Source organism: Dryobates pubescens, chromosome 12, assembly GCF_014839835.1.
Source record: "Dryobates pubescens isolate bDryPub1 chromosome 12, bDryPub1.pri, whole genome shotgun sequence".
NCBI classification, from domain to species: Eukaryota; Metazoa; Chordata; class Aves; order Piciformes; family Picidae; genus Dryobates; species Dryobates pubescens.
The window spans coordinates 8815362-8836045 of NC_071623.1; the positions used below are offsets into that span (position 1 = coordinate 8815362).

At 53.4% G+C, this 20684-nt stretch overlaps 1 protein-coding gene across 2 annotated transcripts; it reads right to left on the reverse strand.

The window, feature by feature from the left end:
- Positions 1 to 273: 273 nt before the first annotated feature.
- Positions 274 to 7807, reverse strand: ARX (aristaless related homeobox). 2 transcript variants are annotated; one of them, XM_054166081.1, is made up of 6 exons: positions 7571 to 7807; positions 5798 to 6515; positions 4476 to 4521; positions 2285 to 2354; positions 2020 to 2200; positions 274 to 861 (listed from the first exon to the last, which is right to left on the reverse strand). In XM_054166081.1, the coding sequence occupies exons 1-6, from the start codon at positions 7761 to 7763 to the stop codon at positions 621 to 623; spliced, it is 1449 nt and encodes a 482-aa protein (XP_054022056.1). In that variant the 5' UTR covers positions 7764 to 7807; the 3' UTR covers positions 274 to 620. The 2 variants fall into 2 exon arrangements, with proteins under 2 accessions (XP_054022056.1, XP_054022054.1); XM_054166079.1 differs by having other exon boundaries at positions 2020 to 2354.
- Between the last annotated feature and the right edge of the window lie 12877 nt (positions 7808 to 20684).

Sequence of the window (20684 nt, forward strand, 5' to 3'; positions counted from 1 at the left end):
CCGGGATGTTGTTTTAAGATGTGGGTAGCTTTCCCCCCTGCTTTTGCTTTGCTTTGCTTGCTTGCTTTCCTTTTTTTTTTTTTTTTTACTTTTTCTTTCTTTCTTTCTTTCTTTCTTTCTTTCTTAATTACAATTCCGTAATTCCGTTTGCTTTATTTTTTTTTTCTTGCCAGATAAACAGAAGGAAAAATATTAAGTGTACGTAACGCTAATATATAATAACTTTCATTAGGGCTTTCTTTTTTTCTTTCCCCTCCCACCCTCCCACCCCCCTCCTTAATGCTCAGAGAGGAAATTAACACGTCGTACATTTAAGAAATGTACCAGCCAAGGATTTACTTATTCAGGAGCTTGCAAGTGTCGGTTCACTCGTGTGAGGGCTGATGCGAGAGGCGCTCGCTGTCTCCACGTTCCTAACTCGAGAATCTACCCCAATCTTAGCTGCTGGTCCTCCTATTTATTTATATATTTTAAAAATCATTATTACTATTATTATTTTTTTCCCCAGTTTGGTCTTGATTCGTGCTGTCTGAGGTGACCGTATATTCGCGTATTTATTCTCCTCTTCTCTCTCCCCCCTAAAAAAACCCGACCCGGACCCCGAGGAGGGCAGCCGTGCCTTAGCACACCTCTTTCCCCGTGCTGTTCCCGGGGAGGATGTTGAGCTGGGTGAGCTGGGCGGCGTGCTCCTTGGCCTTCAGCCGCAGGGCGGCGATGCTGGAGGCCCGCCGGTCGGCGGCGGCGCTGGCCGGGTCCCCCAGCCCCGCCGAGCCCACTGCGCCCTCGGCGGCTGGCGCCGGCTGCCGCAGAAGGGCCGCGGCGCTGGAGGCGCTGCCCAGGGGGGACATGGTGGAAAAGAGCCTGCAAGGGAAGCAGAGACCGCCGTCACCACTCCGCCCGGCCCCGCTCGCCTCCTTCCCGCCAGGCGGAGACATGGGGAGCACAATGAGCAGCTGGGAGAGAAAAAAACAAAACAAAACAAAACAAAAAACCCCAAAACCACAACAAAACAAACAAAACTGTGCTGGAGGGAAAAATATGGGAGTGGGAGAAAAAAAAAATACGGGGGGTGGGGAGGGGGTTGGGGGCGAGGAAAAAAGAAAATCGCCGAGCCCGAGTTTCCCCGGCTTGCTGCTGCCGGGGTACAGCCAGAGGGAAGGATGATAACGCTTAGAGAGGCTCCGGGGCGGTTTTCTCCCTTGCTAGCCCTAAAAAAAACCGAGATAGCCCCAAGGCTGCTCTCGCCCCATACATGAATTGAGCCTCTCACCCCTCCGCCTGCTCCGGCAGGCAGGGCTCTACGCCTCGACGGAGCGCCTCGGCTCCGAGGGAAGCTATGGCCAACTCCTCAGGAGGGGTGCTCAGAGCAGCGGAGCGCGTCGCCCGCGGGAGCTTGCCCCGAAACGGGTCTCCCGAAAAACCTCAAATCCACCCGTGCCCGCGGCTTAAAAATGCCCCCGCGGCCGGCAGCGCTCACGGCGCCCAGGATGTCGCGGCTCCGCCTAATCCCGAACCAACTACACCCATTCCCAGCCTACTCCGGGCAAAGCTGAGGCCACGCGTGCATGCAGAGCACCCCACGCTCGTTTAGTCTCTGAGTGGGGGTACCGGCTCCCGCGGGGACCCTGCTCCATCCTCGCCCATGCGAGGTTTCCCCGCAAACGCCGCCGCCCACAGCCGCGTGGTGGCCGCGGATGGGTCACCCCCACGAGGGACCCGCCGGACCCGAGGCAATAGGGGGCGGGAGGGCGTGAAAGGTGCCCTCGCCCAATGAGAGCCCGGGGAGGAAACACGTGACCCACGCAGTGCCCAATCGGCTGCCGGCCACCAACACTCGAAGTTCGAAGGCCGGGGCGGCCCGCGCGAGACGGGTCCCGCGTGGGGTCGCGCCAAGGCACGAGCGGCCTTCCCGCGCGGCAGTGGGCTCCAGGGGCAACAAGAGCGCCGGAGGCTGCTGGCATCCCCGCCCCCGGGCTCCCCCCCGATGCGCCGTGTCACGCGTGGGCGGGCGGTGGGTACCTGCCGAAGGCGGGGCTGATGAAGGCGGGGTGGCGGAACACGGCGGCGCCCAGGAAGGTGCCGAGGCCGAGAGGGGTCCCGCCGGGGGGCAGCGCCGCGGAGCCGGGGGGCGGCGGCGGCAGGCTGGGGAAGGCGGCGGCCGCGGCGGCGGCGGCAGCAGCAGTCCAGGCGGAGTCTAGAGCTGGGTGATGAGGAGGGAAAGGACTAGCATCAAGGTATGGACTGAGGGGGTGAGTTGCTGACAGGGGACCAGGGAAAGGCAAACCTGGGGGGTGTGTCTGAGCCCCAGCCTTTTCCCTCTTCCGCCACTTAGCCCTACGGTTCTGGAACCATACCTGAAAGCCAAAAGAAAAACTGGTTTTAATACGCCTGCCCGCGCACTTGTCGGGGCGAGCTCCGCGGGAGCCGCGCACTGGCCCGACGGCGCCCGCTGCTCTGCCACCCCCGCCCGGGGGAGGCACCCCCAAAGGGGTCGGTCCGCGGACCCGCGCGTGTCAGTACTGCGCTGCAGCCCCGGGCGGCGTCGGCCCACTCCGTGGGCCCGCATGCAACTTTCTGTAGTGCCCCTGGGCCCTGTTCCAAGCCCCTGGCTGCCGGGTCAGTAGAGCAGTTTAACACTGCCCCACACCGCCTTTGCCGGCAGGTAGGGGGTGCAGGCAGCCGCCGGCGCCGGGGAAAGCATCGCAGCAGCGCTGTGGCTGCGCTGGAACAGAAAGAAAAAGATTTCCCCTTGGGACTCGTCGGGTTTGTGTTCCGCACGCACAGCCACACCAAGAGCTGCGCCACTTTTCTCTCGAAGGGAATATTTCCAAACTATATCATGTGGGCATCGTGAACTTTTTATTTGTTTTCTCCCCTTCAGATTTAGAGCGAGGGGTGTGTGTGTGAAATGATCGTGATATCACTAACATCTGAAACGAAGAAATAATTTGGGCGGCAACCCAAGCAGCAAATACACGTTTTCCGGCTGTCCTTCTAGGATCTATTTTATGAAAGTTAATTAGGAAACTGCGGTAACACTGCCCCTCGTCTCTTCTCCCCCTCCCATCCTAGAAAGCAAAAATCGTGAACTAAACACGGTCTTAAAAGAGGTAGAGGAGGAAGAATCAAAACTACATTGTTTCGAGGGACAATAAAATAATTGCTTAACAACCCAGTGAGAGATTTTGCGAGAAACGTGCGTTTGTCACGTTTGTGAGGTTTTTTTGTTGGTTTGGGGCTGGGATTTTTTTGGGGTTGGGTTTTTGTTTAGGTTGTTTGGTTTTTTGTTTGGGTTTTTTTGGGTTGTTTTAGTTTTCGTGGGGTTTTTTGTTTGTTGGGTTTTTTTTGTTGTTGTTGAGGATGGTGTAGGGGTTGAGCTCTTCCCGTTCGGCTCGGCTTCGTAAGCTCAGCGTGAGATACCCTTCTCTCCGGGAAGGGAGTAAGGCAGTTGCGTTATAGGTCCCTCTTGTACAGCTGCTCAGCAAGAACCGAACCCCACAGACGCCCATCTGGGCACCCACGCGGGCAGAGGCATTCCGTTCATGGGGAAGCCAACAGCCGGGCACGGGGGGAGCGTCTCTCCCAGATAAAACTCAATTAGCAAGCTGTCCTCACTGCAATTCCTCCTTATTGAATTAATAAGTCTGAGTACACCCAAAGGTAAACGAAGGGACTCTCATAATTCATATTCCCTTAATTACATCTTCTCCCGTGAATAGAGGAGAGAGAAAGGGGGTGTCTTTCTTTTTAAAAAGTTATTTAACTTTCCCACGACTCGTTCCCCTGAGCTGAAAATACTGATTTGCTGTCACATCTCTGTTTGACAATGGAGAAATGTGTCAACAGAAAGGAGGGGACAAATCTCATCATTAGCCCCTCTAATGCAAGAAGCTGTTGTGTATTAAATGAGCCATATGGAATTTATTATGCTTTATCAGCGCCTGATTTTAACTGTAAAGTGATTTGCTCAGCTTCAAACCCAGAGACATCTGTTTTCTGTTGGCAATCAGGGCATCCCAATGTTTATCGTCTCTTTGGTTATGAGACCCAGGTTGGGAAATGCACTCTGGTATGGGGCGGCAAACACCTTTAATAGCATTGCACTCACTCACTATTAGATCAATGCAGGCTTATTGCTATCAAAAATGGGAAATCAAATAGCATTAGCCAGCTCCTTGTGCAGGCGGAAAGGAAATCAAACAACATTTTGCCTTCAAATGGCCCTGTTTGTTCTAGCGCTAAGTGGGCTTTTATGAAGCCCGATTGGAGATTTGATGGCAGCCAAATACCCGGCTTACGGCCGAGCGGGTCTCTAACAACTGAAGCCCCGTGGGGACCCCGCCGTTTAATCGCACGGGGTTTTGCCAGCCAATGGCTCGGCCCTGCCGAGGCCGGGGAGGGCCGGCGGTGTTCCCCGTTCCCCGGGCGCCGCAAAGGGAGGCCCCGGTCCCGATCCCGCCGCCGCCGCCACTCACCTGCACTCGGGCTTCGGTTAGATCGAGCCTCATGGCCAGCTCCTCCCTGGGGGAGACACACACGCCAACGTCAGCCCGGGGCACTCCGAGCCGCCCCCCCAGCCCTCGGCTCTGCGAGCCAAACGGGCCCCAAATCCCAGGGCCCAGGAGGAGCCGACCTGAGCCGGGCGGCGGGCGGCCATCGCCTACAGCCGCCCTCAGCCCGACTCCGGGAGGCTAAGCAGAAGGTTCGTCGGGAACCCGAGTTGTGGCACCCTCCTCCCTGCCACTCGCCAAATTCAGCCCGTTCCTGCCGCATCCACAGTGCAGCCGAGCCGCCACACACACCGCGGTTTGCATTGCCACAAGTAAGGCAAATCGGAAACCCTTAAGGTGTTAGAAAACCGCTCACCAGCTCCCTACCCAAAGAGCAGCGCTCCCAGAGGAATCGGGACCCTGCCACTGTCGGGCATTAAAAGCCCCGCAGAAAAAAACAAAAACAAAACCAAAAGCAGCCATAAAAACACCAGCCGAAAAACCGCGATGTATTCACACGCACACCCGGACAGTTGCTCTCGCTGCCGGGGCCAGGATGCGACCGGAGGGGAACCTCACGGGCGATGCCCGGCACCTAGGGCGATGGAACAAAACGCTCCCGTGGCCAGCACCACCTCCATGCCTCCCGCCAGGCCCTCCGGCTGGAAACGAGAAATATGGAGAGACTCCTCGATCGGAAGTACAGCTTTGAGGGGGTCAGCCTTCCTGTGGGCTAAAGGCTGGGGGTACTGTGGTGTTTCTTTTCGGGCAGCACAGGGGTCAGGAAGGCGACTCTGCCTCCTTCCCCTGCCTGCACTGGCGAGGAGCAGCTGCCGGACAGACCCGCTGCCGCGGGACCCCCGTTTTCAACGGAAAAATGTCACCGAAAGGGCGGGCAGAGCCGAGATAGGCCCCGTCGACCCCCTTGGAGGAGGCTCTGGCCAGCGAGAGGCCCCGATGTACTGGGCCGGTATTTATAGGCTGCGGCGCTTTGATTTCTGCTCCTGCCGGGGCTTCCCCGGCCCGGGCCGGGATCCAGTCTCATGGGGAACTCGTAACCGATCCCAGTGGCGAGAGGGGGAGGGGGACATTGAGTAAAAATAGCCCCCGTGGGCAACACCCATGAGGGCCTGCTCGGGACGCTGCTGGCCCCAGAACCCTCTGGAGCCCGGACCCAGTCCCTTCCCAGCCGGGGGTGCTCGCGGCAGAATTCACCCGTGGAGGGTGGGGTGCAGCACACCGCGGCCCTGTCCCATTCTCCTGTAGTTCACCCGCTCCGCGCTAAGCCGGGGCCCCGGCGCCGGTACCTGGTGAAGACGTCGGGGTAGTGGGTTTTCTGGAAGGCCCTCTCCAGCTCCTCCAGCTGGTAGCTGGTGAAGGTGGTGCGGTAGCGGCGTTGCTTCCTCTTGAGCAGCCCTTCCTCGGAGTCGCTGCCGGCCGAGAGGCAGACACTCTCCTCGCCGTCCTTGCCCTCGCCGTCCTCGGGGTGCAGCAGCAACTCCTCCTTGGGGGACAGATCCCCGCCTTCCGCCCCGGGGGCTGTGGTAGCGCCACGACGGGTCTCCTTCAGCAGCCCCCCGCCGTCCTCGCCCAGCAGCTCCTCCTCCTCATCGTCCTCCAGCTCCTCTTCCTCCTCGTCTTCTTCCTCCAGCATTTCTTCGTCTTCTTCCTCCTCTTCCTCCTCGGCGGCCGGCGCGGCAGGGCCTGGCCGCTCCTCGACGTGCGCGACGGGGCTGCCCAGCTCGTCCCGGGCGGGTGGTGGAGCCACGAAGGGCGCGTTTTCGCGGTAGCTCTTGCTACGGCTGATGCTGACCTGGGGTGCCTGGCTGATCTTCAGCGTGTCCCACGGAGCGGCGGCGGACACGGGGCCCGCGCCCCCCTCCGGCCGCCCCTCTGGACGGTCCCCCCGTGGCCCCGCTGGCCCCGACGCCAGCAGCCGGCCCCCGCCCGGTCCGTAGAGCCGGCGCAGTTTGGGGGGAAGGTGCAGCTCGGCCGGCTCGAAGGGAGGACTGCCCTTGGGGGACCCTGCGCAGGGAGAAGATGGGGGGAGGAGGGGGCGGTTAAGCGGCCACAGTAGTCGGACGGGATGAGCAGGCGTTGGGAAAGAGGTTCCGGAGGGAAGAGAGAAAAGCGGGGAAAGAAAGAGAGACACAGTCAGTGGGATCAGCGCGATGAGCCCCGCGCAAGACCCCAGGCCCGCAGGCCACCTGCAGGCACCGTTTTCCATCCCGCACCGATCTAAGAGCCGCCCCAGCCGGCACTCTCAGACCGGCCTCTGCTCGCACCGCTGCTCCCGGCTTGAGAAGAAATTTCTCCTGGCCACAGAGCCCAGACCAGCGCCTCGCTCAGCGGCGGGACAGGCGCCGGGGGGCTCGGGCTGTCCTGGCCTGCACAGAGAACTCCAAGGAGACGGCCACCCAGGGCTTCTCCGCTGTGTTTTTAATTTTTTTTCCTTACTCTCTCCTATCGTCTCTCCCTGTCCTTCAAGTTTCCTTTTGATTTTGGACGACAGAAGCCCACCCGGCTGTTTCCGAACGCCGGGGGAAAGGGCAAAACGGCTGGGGAAGCCCTCCGTGGGAGTTGCCCAGCCGAGCTTCCCATGGCCCCGGAGAGGCTACTTCCAACTTCGGGCCTGGAGTAGCGGCTGCCGGTGCCCTGTTCTTACCGCCCTGCCCACTGCCGGGTGCAGCCCCCAGCTCACTCGCCGAGATCCTTACAGGTTTAAAGAGAACGGGCGAGCCTTTCTCTGCACGGATCGCAGCTCGTACCGAGATATTTTGCCTTTAACAATTACCAAAAAATCGAAAGCAACAGCAACATAAAGCGTCTGTACCCAACCCGCACAGAATTAACCGGGTTGTATTTCGGGCACGGCTCTGGCCACGCTCCCTGGCAGCACGGGTAGCAGGGAAAGGGACAAACGGAAACTGCGGCTCCGACGCGGTGTCCGGCCGGCCGGGCGGGGAGCTGAACCGAGTCGCAGGCTGCGCGGCTGTGTTTGGAACGACGCGGCCGGCCATGCCCTGACCAACAGCCCAGCGAGCGGGATGGGGCAGCGGCGGCGGATCGGCGGGGCTTACCTTGCGCGGCCTTGTCACTGTCCGGGCGGGCGGCGATGGCGGGCAGGCTGGGTGCGGCGCCGAGCAGCCGCACCTTGCAGGGGCTCCGCCGGCCCAGGATGCTGTCGATGCAATAGGAAGACAGCAAAGTTGGCGATTTACTTTTGCACTCGGGGCGCTCGGGGCAGTTCTCCTCCGGGTACGGGCCGCTCATGGCGGCGGCGGCAGCGGCGGGGCCGTGCCGTGGGGCCGGGGCGGGCTGCGGCGGCACAGACGCCCCCGCGGCGCTGCCCTGTGCCGCCGGGACGCCCGTCACGGGGGGAGTGAGCCGCGGCCGCGGCGCTCTTGAGTCCCCTCGGCTCCACGTGCGGGCAGCCGCCCCCTGATTGGCTCTCGCCGGAGGCCGGGCGGCCGCCGACAGACGGCGCCCGGCAAACCCCGGCTCGGACCGCCCCGGATCGGCGCCCGCCCCAAGCCGTCTCGCTGCCCCGCCACGCCTCGCCGCGCCCCGCCCTGCCCAGCCACGCCCCAGGCGGCGGGAGACGCTCGGGGAGTCGTCGGGCGCGGCTGTGGTGGGCGGTGGAGGAGCCCCAGCGGTACGCCTCGCCCCGTGTGTCTGTCGTACCTCCGGCCTCGACGGTGAATCTGCTTCCCACCCGGCCCGGCCCCAACCCCCGGCGATGCCCAACAGGGACGCGGTGGGCCCTGTTGGGGGCTCCGCGCCGGGTTTTCCCCGTGGCAGACCGCCCGTCGCAGCGCTGCGCAGGGGCGCGCACTCGCCGTTTTCGCAGCCGGTATTTAAAAATACCGGGTTCCGCAACGGGGTTTTACCGGAACAAACGCCTGGGGAGCGCCATCGGGGCCAGAGAACTGCGAGGTGCAGTGCCGCCGGCCTTGCCTAACAGGGTATGGAAGTCGAGGGAACCTGGGGGAGCGTCCCTCGGTCAGGGTAGGGCAGGGCCGGACTCACAGCCCCGCGCAGTGATGGCCGACACCCCTCCTCCTGCTCCGACCGCCTCTGCCTTTCTCCGCACGCACATATCCCGTCCGTAGGCCCCTTCAAGGCCACTTCGGCACCTCTGAGGGTTTTTCGTTTCCCTTTCAGGATCCCTCTTTGGGTCGTTTGGTCTTAATTTTAACAGGCACATTACATCTGCCTGCACACCGTCGCTCTCGTTTGCACTCCTGGATCCAGACTCCCGTAAGCAAAGTCATGTCGGAGGAACTCCCCCAAAAGCTCTTCCCGCTCGTCCGAGTGGTTCCCGGCCCCGAGTGCCGGAGAGGGACATTTTACTTTCCTCTGTTCGTTCCACAATTCCCATGAGGGTCCCCCTTCTCCTAATTACTTAACCAAAGGAACTTAACACAAAATAAAACAAGGGTCCGCACGTTTGCGGGCGTGGGCACAACACCACTCTGGCTGTGCCCACGGCCGTGTACGTACAGTCACGCACACGCTCCCAGAGTGTAGGTGTGTGTCCGTACCTGCCGTGCGGGGCCAAGCGCTACTCCTAGAGCCGTCCCCTCCCTGAGAGGGGGCCTCTGTCCGTCATTCCTCCCTCCTTGTTTCCCTCTGACTTCGCGGGACGGGAGATGCCAACGAAGAACCGGGGAGGGCCCCGTCGCGGGGGGCCTGCGGGGCCTGCCTTCCTCGGTGGGGCGGCCGCATCCCGTCCCGATTTTGTAGGATGCGCCTGTGCGGAGGACGCGAAATTGTTATTTGCCATCGCCGCTCAGTTCTCGGGAGCTTTTTCCATGCCTGGCATGGGTGGCAATTAATTAAATAACTCAGTAACTTCAAAAAAGCACCCCCCAGGCCCCCCTCCCCCCAAAAATAATCCCCCAATCAACACCCAGAACCCAGGAAGAAAATAAAGATGCCAGAGACAACGTAGGGAAGCTCGGCGCGCAAAGGAGCTCTCACCCCGGTCATGCGTGGCGGCTCCACCGGGGCTTGCCCTGGAGGAGCGGCACAGAACAGCGGGCACGGTCGGGCAGGGAGTAGCTCTCCGGCAGCAGGGGAGGCCGGCTCGGCCGCATTTGCCTTCCCTCTGTCTTGCCGGGCGCCGGCCGAGCAGCGGTACCGCGCGTGGGAAAGAGGGGACGGGAAAGGCTGCCAACCCGGGAGGGGGGCCCGAGCCTGCGTGGGCACAGCCGGGAGCTGGAGGAAACGGGGGACCCTGGGTACTGCAGCTGCGAGGGTTCCGGCAGACCCGAGACCTGCCGGTGGCTGCCAGCAGTGTGAGCTGGGGCTGCTGCGGACTGCTGCCGGGGGCTGTCGGGGACGCGCGGAACGCAGGGAGCCCTACCGCGGCCTGTGGGCCTTCTGCATGTTGTTTTCACTCCCTCTCCGCCTCTTTCCCTCACCCCTCTGTGAGTGGGCCAGGCCGGGAGGGCCCGTGTGCCCCGCTGCCCCTCGTCCCGCCAGCTCTGCTCTGAGGAAAGCGGTCCCGGCCGGCCCGGGGCGCGGGGAGGGCAGACGGCAGCCTCGCTCGCAAGCGAGGATGCTCTGTGACGCGAGCTCGCCTCTGCCAAGTCACTTTGTTGTTTTATTTATTTTTTAAACAAACTTTCATTCATTTATGGTCTCTCTTCTTCCCTCCCCCCTCCCCCCCCCCCTTTTTTTTTCCTCTCCCCTTTGCAACCTGCTAATTTAACACTGGAGCGCGTTATTGCAGTGTTAGGGGGAGAGAAGGAGAGAGAGAAAACAACAATACTGCAATGATCCAAATGATACAGTAGAATTATAGCAATTATAGTTCTGCTCGGAGAAGAAAACCTTGCTGAGCTCAGCCAAACAAACTGATGCCTTGTACGGATAACAAGCCCGGGGACTGACAGCCGGTGCTGAGAGAGGCAGGAGGCCACAAACGGAAATATTTGCCTCTTTTCACTCCAGACAGCCTAGATTAACACCTCGACTGCCGCTGCCGTAACAGTAACTGCTCCATCTCCCAGCACCCAGGGTCTCCGCAGTGTATTTCGACCTGAGGACCGGCCTCCGCAGCCCTCCGCACCTCCCTGCACACGGCTCCACTCCGGCCCCGCAGGGGAGCGGAGCGATGGAGGCGCTCGGGCGCATCGGTAACAGCGCTGTCGTTCCTGCCCGGGACCGGTGGGTACCGGACACCTGGGCCACCTGCCCTCTCTAAGAACATCCACTTCCCACCGCAGGAGCGGGCGTGGGGTGACCCCGGAGTGCAAGGCTCTGTAGACTCCCTCCACCCCAGGCCGGACAGGGCTGCCCCTCCATGTCCCTCTAATCAGCCAGCCGGGGAGGGGGGGCCGCCTACTTCGTTTGGCAGCGAAAAGGTGAGCCGGAGCTGTCCCGGGGCCGCCGACCGACGGCTCCCTCGGAAGGGCACCCACCGGTCCCGGGCCTGCCCCACACCCCAGGCCCTCCTCCAAATGAGGGAGGTTTGAATTTTTATTGTTTTCCCGTTTATCTTCCTTTCTCGTTACACAGAGCTTCGTCGTCCGGGCTGCTCCCTCCGCCCCCCGCAGAAACCATCCTTGCGAGGAGACGTGGCTGCAAAATGTCATGTCCCTGACACGCTTGGTGAAAGGTGTTTGATCTTGGGGTGAAGACAGGGCTCAGCTTGTTTCCAGCCGTAAATGCGCAGGATCAGCTCAGGACTCACTGTGCAATTGTTCTAACCTCGCAGGGAGCAGCGGCTGCCTCGGCTGGAGAGGAGCTGCCCTCACCGCGGCGGCCACCACGGGCACAAGTTTGTCACCGACTGACCAAACGACGGCTTGAAGCCTGGGCGCAGTTTGTGCCCATCCTACGCCTGGTATGTCCCGCAACCTCCGTTGCAGCTGCAGAAGCCGGGGACCCCTCCGGGGTTTTTTCGCTCCTTGCTGCGCGCCGTGCGCATGGGTGGAGCTGAGGCGTGGGGCGCAGCCCGTAGCCAGGCTTTAACATAAGCTGGGGTTTTTCACTCTTTGCAATGAAGAAGAAAACGATAACAATGACTCTAAATCCTCTGGTGCTTCATTTATCACTGATTATTGTGTGAGGGAAAAAGAAAAAGGAAAGAAAAAAAAAAGAAAGGAAAAAAAAAAAGACGCTGTAAGCAGGCACAGAAATTCTGTGTGTTCCCTACCTATCCTCTTGGGTTTCTCTGTGATTTCCCTTTCTCCGACGTGCTTTGCTTTCTGGCCCCAGTTTGCTCCTGGGTCTGTGATGGTGGAGAAGCAGCTCCCCAGGTAATCCAGGGTCAGTGGCTGTGAACGGCAGAGGCCAAAACGCCACACACCAGGGCATACAGAAGAGTGAAACACAGAGCTTTGCTCTTCTGCAGACGTGATTCAGTCACAATTTCACATTCCTTCCTCTCTCTCCTCCCCATTTTCTTTTTTTTTTTAGTTTCTTTTTGTTTACCCCTTCACTAATCAGAGTTCTTGTCCTGTGCTCAAAAGCACTAGAACTGGGCATAGGGAAGGTGAGAGCCTTGGTCTCTTTCTGTACCAGGTAGTGGAGAAATGACTAGTGCTGTTTAGATGTCATGAACTAGCTTGTGAGTTTCCTCATGACCCTCATGGCATTGCTGTCTCAATTCATATATAAGTTAAATTTTTTTCACTTTTATGGAAAATGCTGTCCCAAAACATGATCTGTGCACAGCCCTGACTTTACACAGTTCAGCCCTGAGCTGAAACAGAGTACTGTCCTTGACTGCACCACCAGAACTAGCATAAAAGTAACCTTCTTACTTCTTCTACAAGGGTCTTATTAATCACTTTTAAAAAGAAAGGAAAAAAAAAGTTTAAACCCAAAAGATTGTGATAAAGGATCACAGCACAGCTGAACATTCCCTACAGGCACAGTCAGACAGCTGAGGGAGAAAGAGCATCTCTGTGTCTCCCCTGGGGTTCTGCCAAGTCACTGGTCACTTGAATATACCTCTGGGTTCAACAGCTTAACCACCTTCTCATTTTGAGTGGGATAAATATTACCTCCTTATTGTAGTTTGTCAGTTTAAATGGTGAATGATCTGTACTCAGAAGCCACGTCTGGGGCATTGCACCAAACTTCCTTTGCAGACTAGTGTTGGACTTAATTGCCTTTGACTGCACATCCAAGAGAAAAACTCATTTTGTGGGTATTGCATTTTTTGGACTCCTGTTGTCATTTTCACCAGTTTCTAGCCTGCTTCCTTGCATGTGAGGACAGAGCAGCTGCCCAAGAGGTGAATGGAGGGAGGCCTTACGGGGAATGGGGAGTTGTCAGATTTTTGCCAGGTCACAGTGCTGGTCTGACCACCTGTGTTGAAACCTGGCAGCCTCTCTCAACCAAGTGGGCAGGAAATCAACGGCTGCATGTGTAGCTACATTCTCACTTCACAGTTAGCTGGACTGGCAAAGCTCAGTTAGGTTTGGATAGAACAGATTTCAGCACTGCTGCTTTTCTGTCCATGAAGCAGGTTTTGTTACTCTGCCTTTGGTGCTAGCTCAGAGAGCATTTTCTGTATTAACTTACATCTGGACAGAGGTTTGATCCTGGAATTTGTATACTTAATATTTAGCCCATGCCTATGTGTGGGCAGAACCTGGGCCACACTCCATGGATTTAATTTGAGCAAGTATTTTCTAAACTTTTTTTTTTTTTTAATTGATGGCTCATTTTCCTGTTAACATGGTTTTCAATATAGACAGAGGACACCAGTAAGCTTTAGGTCAATGTGTATCACTTTTATTATTCTGCTGCTGTTTCCTCACTTCTAATAACTCAAAACTTCTCCTCCGGTCCACGCTTCAGAAACACTCCTGCCTCACCCTGTCTAGGTCCCCTCTTCTTTTGCATGACCATGAGACCAGAAGAGACCTGTGGTGATGTCTCTCAGATATCCACTCATCAACAACAACCCTGTTGAATTTGGTTACTGCATTTAACTTATTTACTCCTTGAGCCTTGTCACCAAGCCAACACTCCTGGAAGTGATTTGGAAAAATGCAGCTGGGCACGTGGCTATGTGGTGAAATCATTCTGCATCCTCCTCTGCCTCCTGAAGGCCAGGAGCCGCCTTCTTCATGCCTCAGGTTTGGCTTTGAGAGCTGGGGTTGGGCAGAAGAGTGTGTGTACGTTCTGGCATGTCATCTCCACCAGGCCACTAATCATATTGGTATTTCACAGCTAGCTCTCTTTATTGTTTCTTCTTTTTTTTTTTCTTCTCAGTGCTCAGGTTTATGAAATCCTGTGAGGGCTGGCAGTTTGCTAGCTGAGCCTGGAATGTCATCAATACCATCTTTGTCCCATTTACCAGCTTCCTGTCCTGTCATGTTGTCACCTTGGGTCCTGAGAATCCTTCAGAGGCACTTTCTAGGCTTTCAGAGTTACCTGGGAGTCGCCTGACTTTCCCATTTCCCCCCTCCATCCCTTTCTCCTGTATGTTGCTTGCTGAGGATCTCAGCCCCCACCACACCTCTGCAAACTCTGGCTGCCCCTGCTGACTGCTGAGGTGTTTCTGCAATGAAGCAGTGGATTCCCTGGCACTGTGTGGCTTTGAATCTAGACCAGACATTTTCTTGAAGCTATGTTTTCACCTGATGAAACTTGTTTGGATAAATACAAGAGCAAATGGGTAGAGCTCTGCATCCTACAGCCCTACATCTTCCATGAAGCTGGGTGATAGATGGAGATATGGTACCTCTGACCCTAGAAAACCCATGGGTGAGATCCTAAGTAGCTTTCTCAGAGTAATTCTGATCTGCTGGAGAGCAGTGAAGGGGAAAGGGACCTTGGGGGTCCTGGTGGATGGAAGTCTGACCATGAGCCAGCAATGTGCTCTTGTGGCCAGGAAGGCCAATGCCATTCTGGGGTGGATTAGAAAGGCTGTGGTTAGTAGGGCAAGAGGGGTTCTCCTCCCCCTCTACTCTGCACTGGTGAGGCCACATCTGAAATATTGTGTCCAGTTCTGGGCCCCTCAGTTCAAGAAAGACAGTGAGCTACTTGAAAGAGTCCAGTGCAGAGCCACGAGGATGATTGAGGGAGTGGAGCATCTTCCGTACGAGGAGAGACTGAGGGAGCTGAGGCTCTTTAGCTTGGAGAAGAGGAGACTGAGAGGTGACCTCATCAATGTTTATAAATATGTGAGTGCCAAGGGTGAGTGCCAAGTGGATGGAGTCAGGCTGTGCTCAGTGGTGCCCAGTGACAGGACAAGGGGCAATGGGTGGAAGTTGAGGCATAGGAAGTTTCACATAAATATGAGGAAAAATTTTTTCCCTGTGAGACTGACAGAGCACTGGCACAGGCTGCCCAGGGGGGGTTGTGGAGTCTCCCTCTCTGGAGGTATTAAAAACTCACCTGGATGTGCTCCTGTGTGATCTGTTCTAGGTGCTCCTGCTCTGTCAGGGGGGTTGGACTGGACAATCTTTCGATTTCAGCCCCTGAAATTCTGTGATTCTGTGAATTCCTAGAAGCTCAGTGAAATTATTAATGCATTCATGTGCAGTGGTCAAAAAAAAATGATGATCATAGGCTTATTTAACATTATTCCTTCAGCGTTATTTTCTTTTGTGTGTGTGGTAGTTTTAGGCTGTGCCTAGGAAAATTTTCCATAGATTGAGCAGGAAAAGTGGTTAGAATGTAAATAAATTGCCATGGGATGCAAAATAACGATAAGGTCTAAATGACCCCATTGGTCTGATGTCTAACATTTAGTTAGTTATGTAAACTAACTCCTCTTTCTCTTTTTGGCTTTGCTCTAGCAGATACTAGCTGGTTGCTTGCTGACCTTGGCTGCATTTTTTGTTGAGGATAACTGCTAACAAGCTACTCTCTGCTCTTTCCCTCGGTCTTTTACCTTGTATAGGGTGGGAGAAGGGAGCAGGGAAGGGGTAGCTGTTGGTACCCCCCTGGTTTTGTCCAGGGAGGTTCTTGTGATGGTTATAAATTGTAAACACATGTAAATATTGTCTATTTTGTACATGTTCATTGCATTCCATATTTCTAGATCATAGTTTTGCCTGCAAATACACCTTCATTTACTTCCACTGAGCTAGACTGGCAATTATATTTTGGGGGGCTAATTTCACCCCACAACAGTGTGTACTGACCAGGAATGAGCCAAGACTTCAGAACAAATAATTCGTTTGTCGAACGCATTCTCTTCTTCTGCTCGCCAAATGTCCACGAGCAGGAGGGTTAATTTTCTTCAATGTCTTTGTTATCTCAAATGCTCCAGAGGTTCCTTTAAATGAACAACAGAAGGGCTGGGCTGCAAATGGTTTCCGCTGTTTAGCTGTGGTTGGTCAAATAAACCCCCCGGTATTGATTGCATTGCCCGCCTGTTGCGCCAGCAACACACCGGTTGTGCAAATAGGTGTGTGTGTGTGTGAATGTAACAGCTGGGCTGCTCCAACTCCTCCCTGGACAGCTCTGGACACAGGTTTTCTTGCAAGCCTCTCTGCCACTAAAATGTGAGTGCTCAACTAACTGCAGAGGGGGTGTGAACAGAACTGATGCAGAGCCATTAAAAATTCAAATGAGCTTTCCACGAGCAAAGGACATTTTTCACCCTCTTTGAGTAGCTCTAGTGTGACCTTCATGTGGGTGCTACATTCTATTTCAGTAAATGCAGTCACACAGGGACAGAGCAGAAATCAGAATGATCCAGAGAAGGGCATGAGTTGGAGCTGGTCTGGCATTTCATTGCTCAGGCAATGTTAGCTGTGAGGTCAGGATTAATCCAGAAACAGCTTAAGAGAGGAAAGAGGCAGAAAACTGTCTGTGAAGCTCTGTTGGACCATTCCCCTCAACTAATCTAACCTTAAAACCATATTATTATTATTGCTGTTTTCTACATCTGTGCATGTCATTGCTTCTGGCTGTCACTTAGGGAGCAATGCTATCTCATGAAGATTAAAAAAAAAAGCTTGATTAGGAAAAATCTGCATTCCACAGAAGGGAATGGGCATTCTTCCTAGGGGAAGCTGATGCACATGGATACACAGAGAAAATTCTTCAGCAGCTTTATGTTGAGTCTATCAGTGCTTCTCATTACTAATAGCACACCCAGCAGGTCTAGGAAGGTTCTCCTTCCCCTCTACTCTGCCCTGATGAGACCACAGCTAGAATACTGTATCTAGTTTTGGGTACCCCAATTCAAGAGAGACAGGGATATGCTGGAGAGAGTCCAATGAAGAGATACAAGGGATGATTAAGGGACTTGAGCATCTCTCCTATGAAGAAAGACTGAGAGACCTGGGACTGTTTACTCTGGAGAAGAGAAGGCTGAGAGAGGATTTTATTAATGTCTATAAATATCTGAGGGGTGGGAGTTCAAGACAAAGGGGATAGGCTCTTTCAGTGGCATCTAATAATAGGACAAGGAATAATGGATATAAGCTAGAACACAGGGGGTTCCACCTCAACACAAGGAGAAACTTCTTTACTGTGAGGGTGATGGAGGAACTGGAACAGGTTGCCCAGAGAGGTTGTAGAGTCTCCTTCTCTGGAGAACTTCAAAGCCAACCTTGACATGTTCCTGTGTGGCCTGCCCTAAGTGACCCTGCTTTGACAAGGAGGTTGGACTTGATGGTCTCTGGAGGTCCCTTCCAACCCCCCACATTCTGTGATTCTGTGATTCTATGGGTTTTTTTCTGGTGTTGTCACCATTATATGGAACATCCCTCCTAGAAATCGTGTCTGAATGTCAGTCAGGTCATCAAAGGATCTATTTTGATATAGCATCTGTGTTTATCTCTTTTAATGTAAGATTCAAAGTGTTCTGTGGGAAGAAGAATGTTTTATGGAAATAAACTCTGTTGTGTAAGTGCTGAGGTATTAATGAACTTGCTGTCTCCCAAGTGTAACTTCATAGGAGCACAGAGCAGAGATCAAGTTTGAACATAGAAGGTTTCACTTCAGCAAGAGGAGAAACTTCTTTACAGTAAGGGTGACAGAGCACTGGAACAGGCTGCCCAGAGAGGTTGTGGAGTCTCCTTCTCTGGAGACTTTCAAAACCCACCTGGATGCATTCCTGTGTGGACTACCCTAGGTGAATCTGCTTTGGCAGGGGGGTTGGACTTGATGATCTCTTGAGGTCCCTTCCATCTTCTAATGTACTGTGATACTGTGATCTCTAAACTGGGGACAAATCCATTGACAACACAGCTATGAGCAGCAAAGCAAAGAGAAATGAACAGACGGAAGAGCTTCTTCCAAGATGCCCAAACAGTTACAGTGATAACTTAGACTTGTAAAGCTGATTGAAGTGGGAAAACAAAAATGAGGAAAACCTGATGTTGTGAAAAAATTAGGAATGGAGACGTACAAGAAAGCTGGTGAGGGACTTTTTAGGGTGTCAGGTAGTGATAGGACTAGGGGGAATGGAAAAAAAATAGAAATGGGTAGATTCAGAGTGGATGTTAGGAAGAAGTTCTTCACCATGAGGGTGGTGAGACACTGGAACAGGTTGCCCAGGGAGGTGGTGGAGGCCCCATTCCTGGAGGTTTTTAAGGCCAGGCTGGATGTGTCTCAGGGCATCCTGATGTAGTGTGAGGTGTCCCTGCCCATAGCAGGGAGTTTGGAACTAGATGATCCTTGAGGTCTCTTCCAACCCTAACAATTCTGTGATTCTGTGTGTTCTTAAAAACCTCTGGTTTTGTCTCTGAAGAACATGAAAGCTGGGACCACAAATGTGAGTGACAATATAGAAAAGTATGAGTGGGCTCATAGGGAGCAAAACACTTCCTTCCAAGGTCAAAGGATTGTGGTGTGTTGGTGGTTTTTTATTTTCTTTTCTTTTTTCTCTCTCTCTCTTTTTTTTCCCTCAATGGACAAAAAAATCACTTTGATTATGAATTGGCTCAGCAATTCTGACAGCTGCAGTTTGTTGGACTGTTAATTTGAAGCTTCCCATTCAAAAATAATAATAATAAAGAGTATGTTTTAAGACTTTTCCCCCCCTGATACATTATTCTTAGGGGCTTCTGTAGACAGATATTTCCAGTCACGTGCACGGATTGTAAAATGTTGAAAGCACAGGGTGTAAGTTATTGTTTGGAATCACTGCACCTTCTTGTCTTTTAGCTTTTTTATCAAACCTTGAAAAAAACTTGACACTTAGAGAGCTCAGCTATTGTTTCCATCCTTGAAAACTGTGCAACCACAGGAAAACTAACTTTAAACAAAAGATGGTGGGTTTAACTAAATGATTGCTCCTCTGTTGTAAGCCCTACTCATAACCTTTAATTCCCTGAGTCAGTGGGGTTTTCTCATGAGGGAAAACACACCTGTACGATGATTTGTGTGTTGCAACCCAGGCAATTACAGCACAAATAGGTATAGACTTTGGCTGGGCTTTCAGGTGAGCTGGGGGGTACTTGAAAAACCTGTTTGCTTCCTTCCTTTTGGATAGCCATGCTCAGGAAAATGTCATTTTTCTTCCCTTTGAACAAGAGCTAGAAGGGATGGTTTGGCTTTATTCTGATTTCAGTTTTTGTTTTGGCTTTGTTCTAATATTATCAAAATGTCAGGAAGGTTTTGAATGCCCTTGGGGTTTCTACAACTGGAAGTGGCTCCTGATTTTTAGAACTTGCTATGTGTCATAGACTCTTCTGAGGACCCATTGCTTGGAATGGCAGCAGGTGTCCTCCTTCACTGAACAGAGACTTACAGGTTAGAATAACAGGACAATACTTCATACTTGGTCTCATTCCTTAGCCTGTAAAAGAGACTATGATAAGGCTGTGCAAGTTCAGCAGCCAAAGAGATCTTTAGACTGGACATTAGGAAAAAAAATCACTGAAAAGGTGGCCAGACATTGGAACAGGCTGCCCAGGGAGGTGGTTGAGTCACCAAACCTGGATGTGTTTAGAGGTGGTTTGGATGTGCTGCTTGGGGATATGGTTTAGGGTTGAACCTTGCAGAGTAGGGCTGTCAGTTGCACTTGATGATCCTGAGGGTCTTTTCCAGCCTGGATGTTTCTGTGATTCTCTGATTCTGTGAAATTTGAGGTAGACTCTGAGCTGCAGTATGGCAGACAAACACAAATGCCTCTAAACATTAAAGACTCTTTTTTTTTTTTCTTCTTTGTTTTCTTTCTTTCTTTCTGTGGTACACAGCTGAAAGAAGGACTGGGAATTAAGGAGCAGAACCAGGCAGAAGGCATTTCATAGGCTGTTTCAAGTTTTTGCAAAGGAAAACAAAAGGAATGAGAATCCAAAGAGAATCAGATGCACCTCACTGAATGGCCACCAAGTGCTATGAAAGAGAAGAACATGAATACTGTGGTAGGAAAACATTACTTTTAGGCTGATACCTGTAGTCTAGATCCAGAGGTCACCTTATTGAGTGATATATAAGGAAATGAGTCCATATCAAGCCCAGCAGGATTCACTGGAAATAAGGTTATGATTTGGTAAGGAAAAAACCCAAGTCAGGTTTATATTCACATTATGGTTACAATAATCCATGCTTGGTCAGTGTGAGTTTTTTTCCCAACCTAAAACCTATACAAAACTTAATATGATTTGTGATCTGGGGTACTTCTGAGGATGTCTAAATGATACAGGATAACAACTTTTGTTTTGAACAGTGCTTTTAGGAACAGTACTTGTAGTCCATCTGGATGTCAGTAGGATTCGTTACTTTGGACACAGAATGGTCACTGCCAAATCTTCTGGACATGTGTATTCTGGATATTTTAGGATAAACTGGAGTGGATACAGAAACTGCTAGTCTAAGAACATGGCTCCAGAGACTTCTCCTTAGTGTTCCATTCTTCCTGGCGTGTCCTTGGAAGGAAAGCATATTTGACATCTTGAAATATAGACTCAAATCAAATCGAATTAACCAGGTTGGAAAAGACCTTTGAGATCATAGATTCCAACCTGTCACCCAACACCACCTAATCAGCTAAACCATGGCACTAAGTGTCTCATCCAAGCCTTCAATATCTTTAGAGCAGGGCTCACATGCAGTAAGTATCATGGCAAATACCATAAATACTTGTGAAAAAAAGGCTGATCTCTCATAAGTTTCTGTGTTGATTCAAGGGTTCTTGTGTATATTATACCCTCTGAAATACATTTTCTCCACATGCTGTTCCAGACCAACAAGTGAACATGGTCTTTGTGCCACCCTAGTGGAGGTCTTACGTTGAGAGACCCTCAGCTACACTACAAGGCC